General features: G+C 40.2%; 1 protein-coding gene and 1 non-coding gene across 2 annotated transcripts; one reads left to right on the forward strand and one right to left on the reverse strand.

Annotated features, from left to right (window-relative positions):
- The first annotated feature begins 8,680 nt into the window (after positions 1-8,680).
- Positions 8,681-8,808, forward strand: LOC127693142 (small nucleolar RNA SNORA17). The gene has a single exon (XR_007979617.1). It is a non-coding gene; the product is annotated as a small nucleolar RNA SNORA17 (small nucleolar RNA).
- Positions 8,809-13,008: 4,200 nt separating this feature from the next.
- On the reverse strand, positions 13,009-23,069 carry Maip1 (matrix AAA peptidase interacting protein 1). Its single transcript, XM_052192424.1, has 5 exons — positions 22,605-23,069; positions 19,906-19,977; positions 19,403-19,529; positions 17,944-18,091; positions 13,009-15,838 (listed from the first exon to the last, which is right to left on the reverse strand). Exons 1-5 carry the CDS (start codon positions 23,052-23,054, stop codon positions 15,760-15,762), a joined length of 876 nt encoding a protein of 291 aa, XP_052048384.1. The 5' UTR covers positions 23,055-23,069; the 3' UTR covers positions 13,009-15,759.
- Positions 23,070-23,073: the final 4 nt, after the last annotated feature.

Consider the following 23,073-nt stretch of genomic DNA (forward strand, 5'->3'; position numbering starts at 1 on the left):
GCATCTGAACCCAACTCTCCAACAACAGCAAGTCCTGGATACCTCCAACACGCCAGAAAAACAAGAGTTGGATTTAAAATCACTGGTAAGGATGCTACCAGTTAGAGGAACACATGGGGGACATAAATAAATCTCTTAAAGAAATTCAGGAGAAAAATGATCAAAAGCTAGAAGCCCTTACAAGGGAAACACAAAAATCACTTAAAGAAATTCAGAAGAATATGAGTCAGAAGTTAGTAGCCAATAAGGAAGAAATGCAAAAATCACTTAAAGAAATACAGGAGAACTTTGATCAACAGACAGAAGTCATGAAAGAGGAAACACAAAAATCTCTCAAAGAATTACAGGAAAACACAAACAAGCAAGTGAAGGAACTGAGCAAAAACTTCCAGGATCTAAAAACAGAAGTAGAAACAACTAAGAAAGCACAAAGGGAGACAACTTTGGAAATAGAAAACCTTGGGAAGAAATCAGGGGCCATAGATGCAAATAACAACAGAATACAAGAGATAGAATAAAGAATCTCAGATGCCGAAGATACCATAGAAACCATGGACTCAACAGTCAAAGAAAATGCAAAATGCAAAAAGCTTGTAACCCAAAACATTCAGGAAATCCAGGACACAATGAGAAAGCCAAACCTAAGGATTATAGGCATAGATGAGAGTGAAGATTTACAACTTAAAGGGCCAGCAAATATCTTCAACAAAATTATGGAAGAAAACTTCCCTAACCTAAAGAGAGAGATGCCCATGAATATACAAGAAGCCTACAGAACTCCAAACAGTTTGGACCAGAACAGAAATACCTCCCGTCACATAATAATCAAAACCCCAAATGTACTAAACAAAGAAAAAAATATTAAAGGCAGTAAGAGAAAAAGGCCAAGTAACATATAAAGGAAGACCTATCAGAATTACACCAGACTTCTCACCAGAGACCATGAAAGCTAGAAGATCCTGGGCGGAGCTCATGCAGACTCTAAGAGAACACAAATGCCAGCCAAGACTACTATACCCAGTGAAACTCTCAATTACTATAGATGGAGAAACCAAGATATTCCATGACAAAACCAAATTTACACAATATCTTTCCACAAACCCAGCCCTACAGAGGAAAATAGGGGGGAAACACCATTACAATGAGGGAAACTATACCCTGGAAAAAGCAGGCTATTAAACTTCTTTCATCAAACCCAAAAGAAGATAACCACACAAGTATAAAATTAACATCAAAAATGATAGGAAGCAATAACCACTACTCCTTAATATCTCTTAACATCAATGGACTCAATTCCCCAATAAAAAGACATAGACTAACAGACTGGTTACGTAAACAGGACCCTATATTTTGCTGCATACAGGAAACACACCTCAGTGTCAAAGACAAAAGCTACCATAGAGTAAAGGCTAGAAGACAATTCTACAAGCAAATGGTCTCAGGAAACAAGCCGGAGTTGCCATTCTAATATCAGATAAAATTGACTTTCAACCTAATGTCATCAAAAGAGACGTGGAAGGACACTTCTTGCTGGTCAAAGGAAAAATCCAACAAGAAGAACTCTCAATCCTGAACATCTATGCTCCAAATACACGGGTGCCTTCCTTCATAAAAAAAAAAAAAAAAAAAAAAAAAAAAAAAACACTTTACTAAAGCTCAAAGCACACATTGCACCTAACACAATAAATGTGGGTGACTTCAACACTCCACTCTCAACAATGGACAGATCAGGAAAACAGAAACTAAGGGAGACAGTGAAACTAATTGAAGCTTTGGACCAATTCAATTTAACGGATATATATATATATATAGAACGTTTCATCCCAAAGCAAAAGAATATACCTTTTTCTCAGCACCTCATGGTACCTTCTCTAAAATCGATCATATAGTTGGTCATAAGACAGACCTCAGCAAATATAAGAAGATTAAAATAATCCCATGCCTCCTATCAGATCACTATGGAGTGAAAGTGGTCTTTAATAACAATAAAAACAGAAAGCCCACATACACATGGAAACTGAACAATACTCTATTCAATGATACCTTGGTCAAGGAAGAAATAAAGAAAGAAATCAAAGATTTTTTAGAATTTAATGAAAATGAAGGCACAACATACCCAAATCTATGGGACACAATGAAAGCAGTGCTAAGAGGAAAACTCATAGCTTTGAATGCCTCCAAAAAGAAATTGGAGAGAGCATACACTAGAAGATTAACAGAACAACTGAAAGCCCTGGAACAAAAAGAAGCTAATTCACCCAGGAGGAGAAGAAGACAGGAAATCATCAAACTCAGGGTTGAAATCCATCAAGTAGAAACTAAGAGAACCATACAAAGAATCAATAAAACCAGGAGCTGGTTCTTTGAAAAAATCAACAAGATAGATAAACCCTTAGCCAGACTAACCAAAGGGCACAGAGACAGTATCCAAATTAACAAAATTAGAAATGAAAATGGAGATATTACAACAGAAACCGAGGAAATTCAAAAATTCATCAGATCCTACTACAAAAGCCTATACTCAACACAACTGGAGAATCTGGAGGAAACGGATAATTTCTTAGACAGATACGAAATACCAAAATTAAATCAGGATCAAAATAGATCAACTAAACAGACCCATGACCCCTAAAAAAATAGAAGGGGTCATAGATATCCTTCCGACGAAAAAAATCACAGGACCAGATGGTTTCAGTGCAGAATTCTATCAGACCTTTAAAGAAGACTTAACACCAATTCTCTTCAAACTATTCCACCAAATAGAAACAGAAGGAACACTACCCAACTCCTTCTACAATGCCACAGTTACGCTGATACCAAAACCACACAAAGATCCAACTAAGAAAGAGAATTTCAGGCCAATTTCCCTTATGAATATCGATGCAAAAATACTCAATAAAATTCCTGCCCACCGAATCCAAGAACACATCAAAACGATTATCCACCATGATCAACTAGGCTTCATCCCAGGGATGCAGGGATGATTCAATATACGGAAATCCATCAATGCTATCTACTACATAAACAAACTCAAAGAAAAAAAAAACACATGATCATTTCATTAGATGCTGAAAAAGCATTTGACAAAATTCAGCATCCTTTCTTGCTAAAAGTCTTGGAAAGGACAGGAATTCAAGGCCCATGTCTAAACATAGTAAAGGCAATATACAGCAAACCGGTAGCCAATATCAAACTAAATGGAGAGAAACTTGAAGCAATCCCACTAAAATCAGGGACTAGACAAGGCTGCCCGCTCTCTCCATATCTTTTCAATATAGTTCTCGAAGTCCTAACTAGAGCAATTAGACAACATAATGAGGTCAAAGGGATACAAATTGGAAAGGAAGAAGTCAAACTATCACTATTTGCAGATGATATGATAGTATACTTAAGTGACCCAAAAAACTCTACTAGAGAACTCCTACAGCTGATAAACAACTTCAGCAAAGTGGCTGGCTACAAAATCAAATCAAGCAAATCAATAGCCTTTATATACTCAAAGGATAAGCAGACTGAGAAAGAAATTAGGGAAATGACACCCTTCACAATAGCCACAAACAGCATAAAGTATCTTGGGGTGACTAACCAAACAAGTGAAAGACCTATATGACAAGAACTTCAGATCTCTAAAGAAGGAAATGGAAGAAGAGCTCAGAAAATGGAAAAATCTTCCATGCTCATGGATTGGCAGAATTAATATAGTTAAAATGGCCATCTTGCCAAAGGCAGTCTACAGATTCAATGTAATTCCCATCAAAATCCCAACTCAATTCTTCATAGAGCTAGAAAGCGCAATTCTCAAATTCATCTGAAATAACAAAAAACCCAGGATAGTTAAAACTATTCTCAACAGAAAAAGAACTTCTGGGGGATTCAGTATCCCAGACCTCAAACTTTACTACAGAGCAATAATGATAAAAAAACAAAACAAAACAAAACTGCATGGTATTGGTACAATGTCAGGCAAGCAGATCAATGGAATAGGATTTAAGACCCAGAAATGAACCCACATATGGTCACTTGATCTTCAACAAAGGAGCTGAAAGCATCCAGTGGAAAAAAGATAGCCTTTTAAACAAATGGTGCTGGTTCAGTTGGAGGTCAGATGCAGAAGAATGCGAATAGATCCATTCTTATCTCCTTGTACTAAGCTCAAATCCAAATGGATCAACATAAAACCTGACACACTGAAACTAATAGGAAAAAAAAAAAACTGGGGAAGACCTTGAGGACATGGGCACAGGGGGAAAATTCCTGAATAGAACACCAATAGCTTATGCTTTAAGATCAAGAATTGACAAATGGGATCTCATAAAACTACAAAGTTTCTGTAAAGCAAAGGACACTGTCAAAAGGACAAAACGTCAACCAACAGATTGGGAAAGGATCTTCACCAACCCTAAATCCGACAGAGGGCTAATATCTAATATATACAATGAATTCAAGAAGGTAGATCCCAGAGAACCAAATAACCCTATTAAAAAGTGGGGTACAGAGCTAAACAAAGAATTTTCACATGAAGAACTTCGGAGGGCTGAGAAGCACCTTATGAAATGTTCAACATCATTAATCATTAGGGAAATGCAAATCAAAACAACACTCACACCAGACAGAATGGCTAAGGTCAAAATAATCAGGAGACAGCAGGTGTTGTTGAGGATGTGGAGAAAGAGGAACACTCCTCCACTGCTGGTGGGATTGTAAGATGGTGCAACCACTTTGGAAATCAGCCTGGCGGTTCCTCAGAAATCTGGGCATGACACTTCCAGAGGACCCTGCTATACCACTCCTGGGCATATACCCAGAGGATTCCCCGGCATGCAATAAGGACACATGTTCCACTATGTTCATAGTAGCCCTATTTGTAGCAGCCAGAAGCTGGAAAGAAACCAGGTGCCCCTCAACGGAGGAATGGATACCAAAAATGTGGTATATTTACACAATGGAGTACTATTCAGCCATTAGAAACAATGAATTCATGAAATTCTTAGACAAATGGATGGAGCTGGAGAACATCATACTAAGTGAGGTAACCCAGTCTCAAAAGATTAATCATGGTATGTATTCACTGATAAGTGGATATTAGCCTAGAAACTTCGAATACCCAAGACATAATCCACGTATTAAATGATGTCCAAGAAGAACGGAGAGTGGCCCTTGGTTCTGGAAAGACTCAGTGCAGCAGTGTAGGGGAATACCAGAACAGGGAAGTGGGAAAGAGTAGATGGGGGAACAGGTGGAGGGAAGTGGGCTTATGGGACTTTCAGGGAGTGGGGAGCCAGAAAAGGGGAAATCATTTGAAATGTAAATCAAATTTTTTTAAAAAAAGATAACTGGTCCTTAAAAGAAAAAAAAAAAAAGAATTATGTATCGGGGGTCGGAGAGATGGCTCAGAGGTTAATGACTGCCTTTCCAGAGGTCCTGTGTTCAATTCTCAGAAACCACATGGTGGCTCATAACCATCTATAATGAAACCTAGTGCCCCCTTCTGGCCTGCAGGCATACATGCAGCAGAACGCTTTATACATAATAAATAAATAAATCTTAAAAAAGAAAGAATTATGTATTCTCAAATGTCAGTAGTCTGACATTTAGCTAACCCTGTCCTGAATGGAACCCAGTCAAGCAGAAGCTATGCCATGGGGTGCTAGAGAGAAACTAACGGGTGCGGGCAGACAGGATTGACAGATAACTAGGACTGATAGGCGGATGTTCTCGAACATGTTAGGGTTGAGAGAGGGGCTGGGATTGCTCTTTCTTAGGTGGCCGGGAAAGTCTTCTCAGAAGTGGTGGAGTGACAAAGCGACTGTCCTTGATGGCCTGGGCAAAGGGCACAACGAGGGGACATAGTTCCAGCTAAGGAGCCCAACAAGGACCTAATTATGACTGAGGCCCAGAGAGAGGGAGAGGAGAAGTCAAAGGCAATTCCAACAAGGCCTCGTGTGATGGCCTCCACAGGATAGCGCTTCTGCTCCACATGGTTCCAAAGACAAAAATCTGCCTCCAAATACCCGATGAACTAAAATATGTAGACGATATCACTTTAATTTTTTAAAACTTTTTTATTGTTTTCATTTTGGTTGGTTGTTGTTTTGATTTAAAAGAATTGATTGACAAGGTCAGTTATTGGACTTGATTCCTTCTGGTTTGAGATGAAATCACATTGTTACTGTTGTTTGGGAGGGGGCTATCCCGATGCTGTAGGATAAGAAGGATATCAAAATGGGGCAGGCACAACAGGGCCATTTTGCCCTGTGAAAGCTTCCTAGCTGTCCCAGTCAGATGCAACACTGCAGTGTACATGGGAGACTCAGTGAGGCCAGGATGGGCGCTGGAGTGAAGGGCGGGGCCATGTGTTCTATAGGCCAACACAGCCTTGCCCATGACTGCTCTGCAGTACACAGACAGCCTGCTATACTGTCACAAATACCTAAAATAAAAAGAAAGGAAAACTTTGTGAGATCGAGTGACCAATAAATAATTTATAGTCAGGTTAACATTCTGTAATATGTTATATGAACACTTTTGGCATTGTATGGAACTCCCTTAATTTAAAGGTGTTTTATTTACCTGAGCAGATCTCAACAGACAGGACCAGGATTCAAGTTGTCTTCTGCCTTTTCTTCAAAGCTTCAGAGTCCTGTAGTGCCCACAAGTTACCGGCTGGCATTACCTCACAGATCCGGAAACAGTTCCTTTTGTTCCTGACCCTCTTGCTACCTCTGGTGCAGCAATAGCTTCCCAGGAATGTGATGAATTGTTCTTCCTGAATGCTCATGGCTGATGGGGCTGTGCTCTAGTCAGTGAACTTTATCTCTGTTCAGTTCAACATGGAAGTGCTCAAGTGAGACATTTTGGAGTTGTGTGTTTTGTTTACTGTGGTGCCATGTGATAACAGTCACTAGTCTGTGTCTGCTACCTACTCCTGTACATGGGTCCAGGTGTGTCTCCCCAAACATACATTCCAGACCCCTCCCAAAGCACTCACTTTTGTTTTGATCCACTGGCTTAGAGTTGTTATTGTTGTGTGTGAACTGACACACTTTAGAATACAAAAAATAGCCCTCAGAGAGGAGGCGTGATCGGAGAGACAGAATGCTACATCCTTCCAGCCACCACGGAAATGTGGGGAAAGCCTCCTCTACTCTGCCTCGTGTCAACTTTGTAACATGAAGTTAACTGTCACCAAACCTTTTTAGTGGAATGACTTATTACATATCTTTGCTACACAAGTATGTCAGTAAGCAAAGCGACTCTCCATTCCTCAGTGACTTCGGAGCCTACCAAGCTTGGTGCCAAGGCTGACATTTAGATCCCACACACAGCTAGCTCCACCGTGTGGTTAGTTGGAGTGAATGACATTAACTATCACAAAAACACGGTCACAGATCCAGTACTCCTTGAGAAGGGAGTTCATGATCTAGTTTGCTGGGACATCAAAGCAAGAGTAAAAGGGAAGTTATTCCCATCATGGGAACTAGGAAGCTCAAGAGAACTCAACCAATATCTACTGAGTTCTACCAGGTAGGACCTGGGAAGACAGTCGTTACAAGTTCCCACTCCCGTTAGACGGACAATGGCATGATAAATCAGGCTTAGAGGAGAGGGAACAATGGGGGAGAGAGTATTTTAAGTAAAGTTAACAGAAATGTCACCAGACCACCCACATTTTGACTGAAAAGCACCAAGGTGTGTGTGTGTATCTTGGTTTTGAAATTTTATCACAATGCACAGAATCCAGGGCTCATCTGTGAAAGAAGGAAAAGAGCATCCTGGGATGTTTTTATGCCAGAAACACAGTTCCACTCAAAAAAAAAAAAACCAATGTTGGGTCATAGCAACCTTTAATGTGTGTACAAACTAGGGCCCGAGGGCTCCCACTTAGAAAACGGGGGAGCATGTAAGCATCATCATGGACAATAACTATAATTGATACTATGCTTCTTTAAAACATTCAAAAGTTTATAGTGATGACTGGGTATCAAGAAACAGGGCCCAGCTTTATTTAAAAAAAGATAGTAGAAAATAGTATAGAATTAATGAATAATTATTTTGCAAATGATAACTGAACTCTGATCTTTTATTGATTTCTGGCTGCTGAGATAACCAGCTATCCCAGTGTGGTTGTTTACCACCACAGAACTCTATCTTTTTGCAGTTTTGGAGACCAGCAGTCCAAACCAGGTTAGCATGATGCCTCCTTCAGGAACCTCTTTGCAATGATGTTCAATTCCTTGACTCTCAATAACACATGTCTTTCTAACGTGTGCCTGAGTCATCACACCTCCTTCCATGCTGACCCTCCCTTCTCTTATAAAACTACCACTGGTAACACTGATAACCACAGACATGAACCAGGATAACACAAGACCAATGATGTAATCACATCCAAGAAGTCTAATTTTTTTTAATAGGCATTACAGTCATGAGTACCAGGGACCAGATATGAATGCCTTGGGATAGGATGTGGGCATTATACCCCCACTACAGCTTTGTGAATGGTTGCTTGTGAGTAGAGTGTCTACAATATATCAAACTATGATTTACAGACTGACAATTGCAAAAGAGAAAATTGGCTTTCATAATTAAAGATTCTCCCTAAACAATGGAATGATGGGAAATTATGTAGCACTTATCTTGATCCAGTATAAGATGCATACATAACTTATAAGATATTCTTCCTACCCCTAGAGGCATTGCAGGTATGGCTGATGTGTCCCATGTGCATCAGTAGCTGGCAGAGAAGAGGCTATGTCTATGCTTAGTGTTCTGGTCCACGAACATCTGAATTATTAGTATCCTAATATTCCCTAAAAAAATACAAACCTAAGACAAGCACCAGACTGGTGCCGCTGGAGCTTGCCTGAGATAACCCCTGACGAGCAGGGCATAACACTCCCAAGACAACTCCTGAGACGACCCAGACATTCAGAGATCCCAGGAGCCACTAAGAGGAGCAAGCAAATGGTGGAGAAATGGAAGAGAAAGAGAAACAGAAGGGTGTGCCATGACAAGGAGAGGTAGAACTGGACACTTGAGGGTAGTGAGGAACAGCCTGATGTGAGTAGCTGGTGATGCCACCTGGGAACATGGTGGGGGCCTGGCCTGTGCGGCCACCATATCTGGGCAGCTGTACAGCAGCAGCAGGGGTCTGTTACCACCAAAGACCAGGTGCATGTCCCTGGTCTGGGCTGCTGTCAGGAACATGTTGATGTCTGAAGGCTGTGCGGAACTGGTCCCACCCTCACCTGGGCATCATGGGAGAGCTGAGCCTGAGGGAATGAGAACGGGAGAGCTGACCCAACCCTAGCCAGCTGCAGTACTTGGGAGAGGTGAGCCAGCCCCAGGATACAAGTGTGGGCTACCCAGCGCTACCACTCGTCTCTTGTGAAGCGGCATGGATGAGGGATGGATACTTTTCACCCTCATCCTTCACCACCTGTGGCAGGTGGGAGACCTGTATCTGGGGCCAACACATTAGGAGAGCAATCCCTGGGCAGTGCAGTAGAGCTGACCCTGCTGGCCTTGAGGGTGTGAGGGTGGGAAAACCAGCCCCACAACTTGGCTGCCATGTGGCAGACAAAGGAGAGATGTCCTTCCCTCCCCTCACCCTGGGCCACCTACAGCAAGTCATGAGAACAGGAGAACCAGTCCTGCCCTTACCTGCTGCAGCACTTGGGAGAGCAAGCCCTATAGTTCACATGGGCAGCACAGTAGAGCTGTCCCTGGATATGGGGGCTGCAGGTGAGCCAGCCCACCAATTGTCTGCTGGGTGGTGGTATGGCAAGTAGGGGAGCTGGTCCCAGAGTCATGATAGTAGATGAACTAACTGTCCCTGACCCTTACCGGCTGGGCTGCAATATATGGGAGAGCAGTTCCTGTACCTCTCCTGGGCAGCAGGGTGGAGCTGCCTAGTTGCTGGTGAGCTGGTTCTGAGAGTGTGAGATGAGGAGAACTGGAGGCCTGGCCACCTCAGATTCCAGACCCAGGACTTTGAATTGGCCCACCGCAACATCTATTCCATTGATGAACTGCTGGAAATGCATGAAGGGCCAGTCTTACAGAGCCAGAGCTGCAGGATCTCCATGACTCAAGGCAACAACAGGATATCCTAGAGGAGCCCTGGTGAGGATCCAGTATTGAGAGTGAAGCAGAAGCCAGAGGCCTTGGACCAGACCAATGGCTCATTGCAATGAACATTTGCAAGCAAAGAAGTGTGAACAAAAGGGTATACTGTGGGACACACTGTGACACATTACAGCTTCCACAAGATTTTTTTTTTCTCTCTGTTCAGGGGGAAGGCTACAAGGGTGGAGAGTGGTGTGAGAGGAGGAGAAGATAAATGGGATTGGAGTGCATAATGTGAAATTCACAACCCCAGATTCCTCATAATTATGAAGTCATAGAAAAAAGATGAATATTCTAAATTTGTTAAGAGGACCAGAGTGACATTGTAAGTCATTTTAAAGATACTGCCACTTTAAATGACTTAATATTAGATAATATGGGATTAATTTTCTTGTGCTACACAGGATACCTTTCTTGGGAAATACAGGTCTAAGTATTCAGAATTGAGGGATTTAACAAGATTCTATTGAAGTCAAGCGGTGATCAACTGTGAGAAAACCTATTGTTTGGGAAATTTAATCACAGTCTCCTCCAGTTAGCATAGGCTGCCTTATTTGAACAGCTGGGACATCTAGTAGAGAACCCATAAATGCTATTTCTTAATAACGAGATCATCTTAATTACTTTTCTATTTCTGTGATAAAATGTGAAGACCTAGGCAACTTATAAAAGCATTTAATTTGGGGGTCATGATTCCAGAGGATTACAGTCCCTGACCATCATGGCAAGGGACATGGCAGCAGGCATGGGGCTAGAGCAGTAGCCAAGTGCTTACATCCAATCAAGGAGGAGGTAGAGAGCTAATAGGGAATGGCATTAACTTTTGAACTCTTATAGCCTGCCCCCGGTGACACACTTCCCCCCAACAAGGACACATCTAGTCTTTCCCATACAGTTCAACCAACTGGGACCAAGCATTCAGCATCTAAGGGGGCCATCCTCATTCAAGCCACCAGAAACCAAATCCCATAGGGTTAGAGAGACTCTAGATAGAGCCTAACAAAGCTTAACAAAAGCCATAATAGGATGAAATAGAATCTCAAATGATCCTGGCGATACAAGGTGAAGCAAAGCCAGAAAACAAGCATACAAACACACACATGGCTAAATCATATAGGCTGATTCAAAACAGAGGGGCAGACAGAATGACACTGCCTCAAGCTCCTATGTTGTGGGTCTGTCATGAGTGGAGGTTAGTGTTATCGCTTTGATTGGATCTGGGATCACCCTGGAGACAAGCCTCTGAGGGATCATGTTGATAAATTATTAAGGTGTTAATACACATCCTAAAAGTGGGCAAGCCCATCCCCCGCATCGGGGCCCTGGCCTGAATGAAAGGGGGAGAATACTGAACACAGCATTCATTGCTCTTGGCTGGCTTTTTTTTTTTTAAACTGTTTATAAAGTGACCAATTACTTTCAGACTTCATAGTAATACCCATAGCTGTGATAAAATATCTGGACAAAAACAGGTGAAGGGAGAAAAGTTTTATCTGGGTTCACACTTCAGGGTATCTTCATCATGGTGGGTCAATCACGATGGCTGAAGCTTCAGGCTTCAGTCATCTCTATCTCTGTATTCAATCTAGGACCCCAGGTCAAGGAATAGTGTCTCCCTACTTCCTTAATTTAATCTAGAAACTCCTTCACAGGTATTCAGAGGCTTGTCATCTGTGTGATTCTAGATCCTATAAGGCTCACTAGCAATATTAACCATCAAAAATGCTTCTTAATCCTGTCCAATTTTTATAATGAAATTAGTTGAATGATTTCACAAGTTATAAAAAAAATGTTGTGTTTGGAAGAAACTAATGCTTTCAAAAACCCTTGTGCTGCAGCCTATGAAACCCCTATTTCACTAGATAAGATGCTACCCATCTTATCTAGCAGAAGCTCTTTCAAGATGGCTTCTTTGTCCTTTGGACATTTATCTTTGTCCTAGATATCTTTGATGATGTTTTCCTCATACATGAGTATTTCTCGGACTTACTTTCTGTATATCGAGAATATACTAAAGAATGCCTTCATGGAAATCATGAAGACCATGATGTAGGCATTAGATACTGCCCCAACCCTGCCTTCAGCTTCAGTTATAACGGAAGGATAACTGACAAATAGCAATAGCTGATCGGAACTCATTTCCTCACCCATTAAAAATCTTTGGGGATTTATCTTAAAACTTGATAGCAAGTAATAACTGGCTGCAATTTTTAGTTCTTTCCTCTTTAACTATTATCTTTTCCATTTCATCTAAGTGTATTTCATCTGTGAAATATTAAATGAAACTGCATGAAGATTATATCTAAATATAGAGGGATTATAGGTTTTTAAATACTTTACAAAAATAGAATCATGATTTTCTTAAACACACTTTACCATAAACTTTACTTATAAATTGTACAAACACAAAAAACACAGCAGTCTTCCATTTTAAGCTGACATTGATGAGTTATAATTCTCTAAAGTCATGTAACCACTACTAGCTGATATACACCATCTTTATCACATTCCCAAACCTCCCCTCGTTACCTTAGCAATCCAAACTCCACTCGTCCCCCCATCCACCCAGCTCTGATCTCAGTAGTCCCAAGCACCTACTGTATTGTAGACTATCTTTGCTAAAATTCTTCAGAAATACAATTGCACAGTTGAGTAAGTCATTTGGCTTGTTTCTCTCTCCATTTGTTGTGTTCATCAGGCCTGTTCAGTTAGAAGGCAGAGAGGGGAAAACAAAACAACCCAATCCCTGCTATAACCATGTACAAATCATTACATGGAAGAGAATTTGTTTTTGCTTTTCTTGGATAAATGTCTGAGAATGGAACTGAGTGATCCTGCATTACCTTTTGTTGTTGTAATTAAACACCATGACCCAAAGAGTCTTCTACAAGAGTTTATTTTGGCTTACAGTTTCAGAGGGAGTCCATAATGGTCTGTGTTTGGGGAGGGCAGGACAGATGGCAGCAGAGTAGGAAGATGAGAGATCATTTTTAACCATGATGGAGCACAAAGTAGAAGTGGAATGATGTTAGAAACTCTCCAAGTCGGTTCAGTGATGTACTTCCTCCGAGGTTCAACATCTATTCCTTTTGTTCATACCTTTCCAAAGGTCATTGACTGGGGATCGAATGTTTAGTATGTGAACCTATACAGGAGATTTGTCATTCAAACTACCAGAGAGCCTAAGGTAAGTCTGTATTTAATAAGAAGCTGCCAAACTCTTTTCTAAAGTGCTTGCAATATTTTTGCCTTCTTATGAGCAATAAACACAATCTCTAGTTAGTCTAAGTCTTCAGCAGTTGGCATCAGTTTTGTTGGTTGGCACATAGTCAGAACGCTCTTATGGACTTCACGCATGGCAACCTGATCCCTATTATAGTTTATGAAGAAAGCAAAATTTAATCAATAGTATTTGGAGGCAGGTCTTTGAATGGGGTCATTGGGATGGGACCATGAGTGCCTGGTATCTTGTAAAGGATCAGAGACATATTCCCAGGTGTTCCCATATCTGACAGGTCCTCTAAGAAGACCATCACCAGATGAAGCCACATGTACCTGCAGAACTGACCCAAAAATAAAGTCAGAGGACACATCCAGTGTGGTTACTGCAATTGACATAAAGACTAAAGCAGCAGTTGTCATAAGTTGTCCTGATAAGTTTGTGTTACCAGAATGCAATTCCAGATGACTGGGGTGCAGCTATATACATATTAGTGTTATAAAGTAATTTACTTCAAATTGTCTGCCTAGTATCTGCCACACTGTTTAGCGTGTTATTATTTAGCTGTAAGGATTACTTATGCATTCTGGTTATGCCTTTGCAAGATACATGCATTTCCTCACAACCTGGGAACCTTTGGTTCTTACCACTGTCTTTCAAAGAGCAATTTCATCTTGATCAAACCTTTCCTGCTTATGATTATTGCCCACATCCCTCACCCCTCCCCAAAAGAATTATGTCTATCCAAGGCAGCAAGCAAATTTCTCCTGCTTTTTTCTAGGATCTCTACTTTTGGCTTTTGTCTATTGTCCATTTTGTAAAGCTCTTATCCTGTATGAGCATCAATTGTTCATTTGTTGAAGATTCTTTTCCTTATTGAATTACTCTGATACCTTGGTAAAAATCCATATTTATGGACAAGTGAAATATATATATATACATATATATTTCAATTTTTGAACTTCACTTTGTCCAAAGGTCCTTAGCGATTCTGAAACATATCTAGTAGTAACAAATCTGTTTACAGTTTCTCTCTGAAAGCCTTCTGTCACATTCATCTTTCTAAAAAGGTAGTACTCTATGACATTGTTTAAAGGTATTACCCAATAACTCCCACTTAAAATTTGAGAAAAGTATACATTCACCTTTCCTTGGTTTCTGTGTATGGAATACCTATTCCTCAACCCATGGTATTTCTCTTGTAGTCCAGATGTTTTTGCAATACTGTCTAGTTTCCAATTAATTTCATTATGCTACTCCATATGAGCTCTTTTAAAAACATACTATCCTCTACACAATAATGCACAGGCAAGTAGGAAATGCTGAGTTAGACAAAGTCTTCCCCAGGGAAGAGCAAACCACTTGGCTTGTCTAATAGTCAGTCCTGAAAACATAAATTCATGCAGTTCTATTCCTGATTCTTGTGCTTTCCTATGCTTCAAGTTCCCCTTTTAAAATTAGTGTCTTAACATATCAAGTACTGAGTTTCATTAGGAACTTCACCCGTACACAGCACTATACTTTAGTTATTCTCATCTGTCTCTCAACTACGCTCTGCGCCCTCCCCAGCCCTCTCCCCAACTTAAGCTTTGCATTCCACAACACACGTGCTCTATTATCCTCCTCCCGCAACATCTCCTCCGCCCCTCGTTTAGTACCCCTCGTTTAGTATCTCACGGCCTTCCCCAATGAACACAAATTGAAGTCTAGATTCCACAAATAAGCCATGCAATCACTGCCTGTGTCTGACTCATTTCACTTAACAGTTCATTCATTTTCTTCATATGATTTCACTCTTCCTTACAGCTGAATAAATTCCCACTGTGTATATGTGCCACATTTTCTTCATGCATTCCAGTGCTTGCTGATGGATATCTAGGCTGGCTGCATTTCTTCACTGTTGTGAACTGTAAACAAACATGGATGTCCTACAGAGGTCAAGCTGCTATAGTTCTAGCTAGTCCTTATCTGGATAGTGATCACACATACTAGGCTCAGTGGCTTAAATTTGGATCATTAATTTAGAGATATATAGTAGTTTTAATAAGTCACATGTATAAAACTAGTCTGTGACACATGTACACATAAAACATTGGAATGACACTCAGCAGGACACCAATGTGGTGTTGTAGTTGTGTGTTTTACATAGATAGCATTGGAATGATATTAAACAGGACACCAATGTGGTGCTGTAGTTTTGTGTTTTCCTTTGACCTCCTTTAAAGAACAGTAGCAATCTGTGGAAAATGTTTTATTGTATTAGGTCAATGTACTGAGTATTTCCAAATAATACAAAAGTAATCCACAGACTTAATTAAGTTAAAATCAAATCATCCAGAGACTTGTCTTCCTTAGTTTTTCACAACAGTTATTAAGAGTTCAGGCCCTGATTTATTTTTTTCCAAGAAAGATTATTCCAGTAACTTTGAGTGTTCAATCCGTGCAATAGTCCAGTCAGGCTTTACTCCTTGTGTAAATTCCCTCTGAAATCTAGGAAAAACATAAACACTGTGATCTTCCATCAACTCACATATTCTCAGATAACTACAATTGACAAGCATGAATTAAAAGCAGTATTAACAAGAAGCTAATTCAATGGTTAATGGTCAGTCAAAATTAAAATGTTTATGCTTTTAATTTAATCAGAACAATACCACAAATACTAAAGTACACTTCAGCACTTTTAATGGTCTGATCTATATTCAACACCCAATAGGCCCTGAAAGAAATTTTGATTTTGTTATTAAATATTTACTAAAGCACATGCCTAGTATGAGCAGAAATAACAACTCTGATAATACAAACAGCACTTTAAATATATAAACCAGCATATAGGAAACTGTGTTTGACAAATCACACTGCTACCAGTTTAGTGAAAAATGGAATTTGGCTCAGTTCATATATATTAAATCAATCTTTAGGGTACAGTTTTAAAAAACATTTTATTTTTAGTTGCCTGTGTGTGTGTGTGTGTGTGTGTGTGTGTGCATGTTGATATGCGTGCACATGGAGGTCAGAGACAGTAACTCTTCCTGAAGCTGGTTTGGCCTTGGGATCTGAACTTGGATCTTCTGAACCATCTCCCCAGCCCCAACTCTCAGTAATTTTGAGCCATTCTGGTCATATGAGGAATATTAAGAGACAAAAAATAGTACTGATGACATAGATCTTAATTATAAACAGATATGTTAAAAGAGGCAATTAATATATTTAAATTGTGTAAGTATTTAGTATCTAGAAAGAATTTGGGATAATTATAATCAAAGCATAAAAACAAAACAATAAAACATCTCTCGGACCAGGCTCGGTGGCATACTACTTTAATCCCAACACTCAGGAGACAGAGGTATCTCTGATAGTTGTAGATCAGTCTGGTTTACATAGTAAGGTCTGAACTAATCAGGAATACAGGGAGACCCTGTCTCAAAACAAACTAACAAAAATCCCCAGCACAAGAACAAGAAATATTTAGACAAGTGGAAACAATGAACTCAGGAACTGTGTTACTCAGTGAAACAGAAGACATTTTCACCTTAGAACACTTTCAGTATTTGTTTTGTTACTTTAAAGCAAATTTGTATATGGCTGGCAAAATAACAGTAGTAATCTCTTAAAGAGTGTCTCCACTGACTTGTTTTATTTAGTCAAAGACTGCTCATCTTTCCAAAAATTACAAAAAAAAAATCTTTTTAATCTCTTTCAGTACAGGCAGTGTCCCTTCACTTCTGCATCTGACTGGAGTGTTTAGTATGTGAAAGGTTCTAGATAAATGTCTTGTGAATGAGTAAGGCTTAGGACAACATGGCAGTTGGAAATTTCAAAGATGGAGGCACCTTATGATTCATCCCCATACACATCTCTGCATGTGACCTTGCTATTTATTGTTCTTCAAAATAGAGACTAAGGTGTATGGCCATGCCCTTTAAACTGTACAAATCCTGTGAGTATTCTGGCAGCACACGATAGCAAAATAACATTGCTTTAGTTCTCTTTACACGCCCATCACTTTCCAAATACGTGACATCCAGTACTAGGCAAATGGTGTCACAAGTTAAACTAAGGCTGTGAACCAAGCTGCAAAAGTTCTCGAGAAAGAGATGCCACATATGACAGATGAAGCCAGTGTGGGAATGAATCTTCCTGTTCCTGAGACCCTCCCTGAGGCCAGGTGAGGCAGAGGAGCCACAGAGCTCAACTTCCATAACTGTACAGCAGTGAACCTGCTGTACAGAACTGAACCACAGTCAGTTTGAAGCTGCTCACTGTGGGTTTTGTTATTTTTTCCCCTTTGAAACACAGTACTGCTGTGTAGCCTGGGTGGCCTGGAACATACTGTGTAGACCATACTGGCTTTGGAATTACAGAGATCTGCAGTTTCTCCCTCCTGAGTCATCGCTGTGCCCAGCAGAAGCACTACCTACCATTTTTACATTTTAACAATCCTATTTCTTATTCAGTGTATCTTTATAACTTTTTTCATCATAAATAGCTTGTCAAATTTCAGTTCTGTTCTTCCTAAAGCTCTCTTTAGTTTCCCCTCTTTGACACCACCTTCTATTTACTGGACAAAGGAAAGGAAATGCAGTCATACTTACTCATAGCTTGCACTGAGCAGCTGTTTAGTTTCCACGCTCTGATCTCCCAGCTTCACCTGGAACACATTGGCTCCACTTAAAGACTCACTGGGGATGTTGGCACTAGTCAGATACCAAAAGCACATCAGGATGTTAACGAACTTCCTTCCTTAGAAAGAAAACACACAGACACACGCACAAAATCAGAATACGTCCAAAATGAAATCAGGCTGTACATTGCTGCAGACTCCCGTGTGTAGAAAATATATATGAAGTAATTAAAATATATGAAGTAATGCTATTTTCTTTACAGAAAACTCTTAGGCTTCTGCCCGCTTTGCAACTCAGTAACCAATCTACTGCTGGGTGGAACACATTCTTCACTGAGTGTACCACATGATTATTCTCAGCTTTCACCATTTTCTAAAATTAAAACAACCTTAAAGCAAATACCTGGTGAAAAAAGAAGTCACATCTAGGTATACCTTTGCCCCTACTTTAACTGTCCCAAAGGAAGGCCTCTGCTCTTCTATCCTAACTTCCCTGCGGCGCCTTAAGTCTCACAATGCATGTGTAACTCAATTAATAACCATGGTGCTATGACAGACTTTGAAATGTTAGTGAAGAAAAATTATCTCCTAAGACACCATTCCAAATATTTCAAATTAACTTGCATGTGAAATTATCTGTTACAAGTCCTCCACTGTCACTGTCTTAAGGATATCCCGCCTTATAATGTATATACAAAAATCTGTAGATGGTACGATTAATTAGCGAACTTTCCGGTGTGCTACTGGAAAATTCATGCCCTGGAAAAGGAAAAGAACCATATAAACTCCAAATTTCTTTCCAATCTTAAAATCGCTACCAAATTCCACCTGGAGTTTTGGAATCTTTATTCTTATGTGTCTTTATCTGACACTTTTGTTTTGGGTTTCTTTTATACTTTATTCCTTCCAAATAACATGCTGCTAGAAATGTAAAAAGCTTGTTTAGAAAATCTGAAACATTAATATTTTTATTTAAGACATGGGAGGAGCCTGTCCTGGACAACCCATTTTCATCAACATATCTGAGTGTTTCCGCTCCTTTTTTTGAGATAGGGTCTCTCTCTGTAATCCTAGATGGTCTTGAACTCAGAGATCCTCCTGCCTCTGCTGGGATTAAAGGCCTGAGCCACCACACCGGACCCTGGATTTTCCTGCTGTATAGTAAACAGTAACCAGGTAGAGATCTAGCTAGAATCTACTACCAGGCATCAACTCTTTCAGTTTGGTCTTTAGTTAGCAAACACAATATGGTAATTTTTCTTCCTTTTCAAATTCATAGTTTTTTATTATATATACTGGGTTGGTTTTGTAAACTAGCCAAAAGATATAGGATTTGAAAGGCTATAGACATTTGCTCACAGAGTGGTACTCACAGCTTTGGTTTATTTGAACAATTATTGTTCATGTAAAGTTGCCTCAGGCACCGTTACCTTTCTCATCATAGTAAATGGAGATATCTCCTGTTGATGTGTAGACAATTTCATCTATGTCTGCAGCAAGTGCATTCTTATGGTTATCAGACAATGAAGTAACCTTTTCTTTTAATACCTGCAGCACCTAAATGGGAAAAGAAGCAGTTTGTTCATTCAGTTTTTAAAGTATTTTAAAAAGTGATGTTTATTATAGAATTTTTTAAGATTTAATTTTAAAATATTTTATATACTCAACCTTGGAAATAAAACTGAAAGGCATCGAGTTGTTCAACTAGGTAATTCCTAATAGAACATTACACATAAGAACAACTGGAAAATAGAACATTTGCCTATCTATGCTGCTAAGTGGCAGGAGTCATTCCGACTTTTATGACCCAAAGTACCACTAAGGACAGACACTCTCTGCTGGCGCATGTTCTGTTCGAAAGCAGAAGTGAAACCATGCATGCATCATTCTATTGCAAGAATCACAGACTTTTTAAATTAAAAGAACACTTTACCTCTTTGGCTACAAGTTCTTCCAATAGATCAAATTTACACTGAGACAGCAACTTGGATACATAAGCAAAAGCCTTGAAAAAACAGGAACATAAAGATGACAATTATTTCAAAACACCTCATAAAACAGCATACAACATTCACAGTTAAATGGTTAGTGTAGCAAAAACTTGCTTTATGGTAAATGTGATAGCAAAAACTATTACAATAATGTTGGACATGACTGCTTTTAAGTTGATTGACTTTTCTCAGATGGCTTGGCCACATATACAGTTGCAAATGAGCTGACTACAAATTATGAATCCATTTCTAGGCCTTGGAGAATAGTATTTGGCATATATACTAGATACCTCAATAAAAAATTACCTTGTATTTTATTTTAAAATTATATAAACTATGATATACCTCTTAATCATTTACAGACAGCAATAAGAAGTAAAATATTCTAGAGTCTAGATTGTACTTGAAGCCTGGAGATCTGGATTATAGACAGAACCTCCCTAAGATATGTATTAGGTTTAGAAAACTGGGAGAAAAGAGAAATAGTTTATAGTCTGAGACAGTGAATCTTAAAAGAAAGCACAGTTCTCCACATTCAGCCATGAGAAAAGCTGGTGCACTCTGATCGCTCTTGTGTTTCAGGAACTTCAAGCTGAGAGACGACAAGTTAGCCAACAAGTTCAAGAATATAAGATATGAGAGAACCATCTAATCTTGAAGAACCACAGAGGGCTCCCTAAAAGAAGTAGCTGAAATCTGACTACTGGCTGGAGAAAAGCGAGCCTGTGAGACAGAGAACTCTGCAAATTATTACTAGTTGAACTGTCTCTCCGCCATGCTCATGTTGAGGCCCTAAACTCTGAGACCTTGGGATGTGATATTATTTGGAGACAATATCTTTAAAGAAGTGAAAAAACCAAGGTGGTTAGTGTATCATTGGTACCTTTATGACAGGAGGAAATGTATAGAGATGCCAGATATAAACAAATGTAGCAGCCTCAGGAGAAAGCAAAGTTTCTCGTGTCTAGATATTGGAATACTTCTAAGCTGTTCAGTCTGAGACCTCTCTATATAGCCCTAGCAAACTATTACAATTCAATGCAGATGACTTTTGAGAATGTGTACATATCCAAACAGATTCAAGGTCTCCCTGAATACTACAGACGCAGGGTCATGGATCTTGTACATTTGGTAAGTTCTCTCATGTTGCATGAGTGATAATCCAGACAATAGGAACTGTATCCATTATGCAGAATCCTCATCTATAGTTTGTGTAGTCGAGATCACACTTGAGCAAATTGCCCTACGCTGTAATAATGAATCATAATGAGGCTACATGGTAAGATCCTCTCAAACTAGAGTTAGTTATGAGGTACCTTGTATGTGCTAGAAATTGAATTTATGATCTCTGAAAGATGTTCTTAGTTACTGAGCCATCTCTCCAGCCCACTTGGGTTCATCATGTCTAAACAAGGATTGGACAAGAGGCCCTCACACTCTGATGTTATATGCTGATTTCCATTCCTGGACTAGTGTAGTTATGTATGGGTGGTGAAGCAGACTCATGAGTGGGCACTGCAGAGTATGTAGTAGGATCACCTCTCTGCACAACTGACACAAAGAACAGACTAGCAAATTCACTCTTTCATCATGATACTGAGGCAGATGTTATCACTCAAGTTTGCTCACTTTTATTCTTGTGCAAGCATGTATTTAGCTAAGAGTTGACACAAGGAAACAGGAGTCAATACTGACCCAGATTACACGAAGTTGAAAACATTTACAACTACATGAGTTGGGTGTAAATGGCTAGGAACTGGGGAAAATCCGAATAAGTCAGGGGTAAAATTATAAATAGCAGCATAGAGTCAATGTTGTTAAATTATTATGCTGATGGTCTATTCCAGTATGAACTGGGAAATAAACCATGACTTCTACCTTTCTATTATTAATCAACAGTTTTGAAATGCTAGGGACTGACAACCTAAGAAAACTGAAAGGAAAACTAAAATAGCTTTCCATCCTAAAAAGAAACGCATGTACACACACATTTTGTAAATGATCTGGGGATTCAAAGTGACCATTGTAAGGCAACATCTCTGACCCTTCAGAACGGTGATGATGGGCAAAATCAGGGCTAGGAATCACCAGTGTGCTAGACCTAGACACTTAGACCAGCAGCATCAGCCAACTCTTATCCTCGGCGGAATATAGGTAGAGAGTGAGGCTGGCAATACAGCTCTGCAAACAGCTGGTAGCAAGTTCTACCTTTGTACCTGATGTGGTATCTTATTACTTTGGCAATGCTATCTTATTCCTCACCATAATTTCATACACTCAGTTTATTTAACAAATACTTATGAAGTGCCAACTATGTGTACCAGACACTGTCTTCTCTAACTTCTAATTCTGGAAAAATCATACCAGCAAAAGGATTAACCAGTCTTAAAGTGGCAGGGATAAACAGGCTTTGAACTTAGGCTTTCACCCTAGTTTCTTAAATGAACCCCTCCTCCTTGACGACCATGCAAACACACTTAGAAGCTTATTAAAGCCAAGAAGTGGCTAAAAGATTCAGTGTCTAGGTCACTACCATCGTTGGATAACATGGGTCGATATGAAGAAACTTCACGACTAAACACTTGAGCACGTAAGCGCTGAATGCACGAGGCGGAGAGGTCAGTTAGGGAAGCAAACAAACCTGCTTCGCCCCTTCAGAGAACTCAGCGATACTGAACTCTTTGTCGAAATAGGCCCAGATAAGGAAGGCGTAAATTCGAGTCCGGACCCAGTTGATGGGATTGGAAAATCCCAGAATGATCATTCTGGTTCTCTGGCGTGGCTGGGGCTGCTCCTCGGTGCTGTAGCCGCGGCTGGGACTAGTGGGTAAAGAAGCGAGGGCTGGAGGATGTTCTGCCCGGCCGAGAAGGGGCCTTCGGGGGCCCCAGGAACGCAACGCCGGGCTTGCCCAGGCCCAAGTGCAGCGAGGGATCGGAGCCGCGCTTGAGCCCAGGCGACGGCGACACAGGCAGCAAAATTCAGTCAGCGTCAGCCTCACCTCGGTGGTACCGACAGTCCAGAGTCGGGTGGCCCGGCCGGGCGGGGGCCGAGAAAGCAGGGGCAGAGGTAGGAGACGGGCGGCCAGCGCCATGTTTGTGACCTTTCACCTC

The sequence above is a fragment of the Apodemus sylvaticus genome, chromosome 9 (genome assembly GCF_947179515.1).
Source record: "Apodemus sylvaticus chromosome 9, mApoSyl1.1, whole genome shotgun sequence".
NCBI lineage: Eukaryota > Metazoa > Chordata > Mammalia > Rodentia > Muridae > Apodemus > Apodemus sylvaticus.

Bases quoted from the DNA above. Each gene is read 5' to 3' on its own strand.
- Maip1 (XM_052192424.1), bottom strand. From the start codon at position 23,054: ATGGCGCTGGCCGCCCGTCTCCTACCTCTGCCCCTGCTTTCTCGGCCC. The intron at 19,978-22,604 runs GTTTGTTTGCTT...TGTTTTTTCAAG, and splicing joins TCTCTGAAGGGGCGAAGCAG to GCTTTTGCTTATGTATCCAA. The intron at 19,530-19,905 runs GTAAAGTGTTCT...TTTCCCATTTAG, and splicing joins AAGAACTTGTAGCCAAAGAG to GTGCTGCAGGTATTAAAAGA.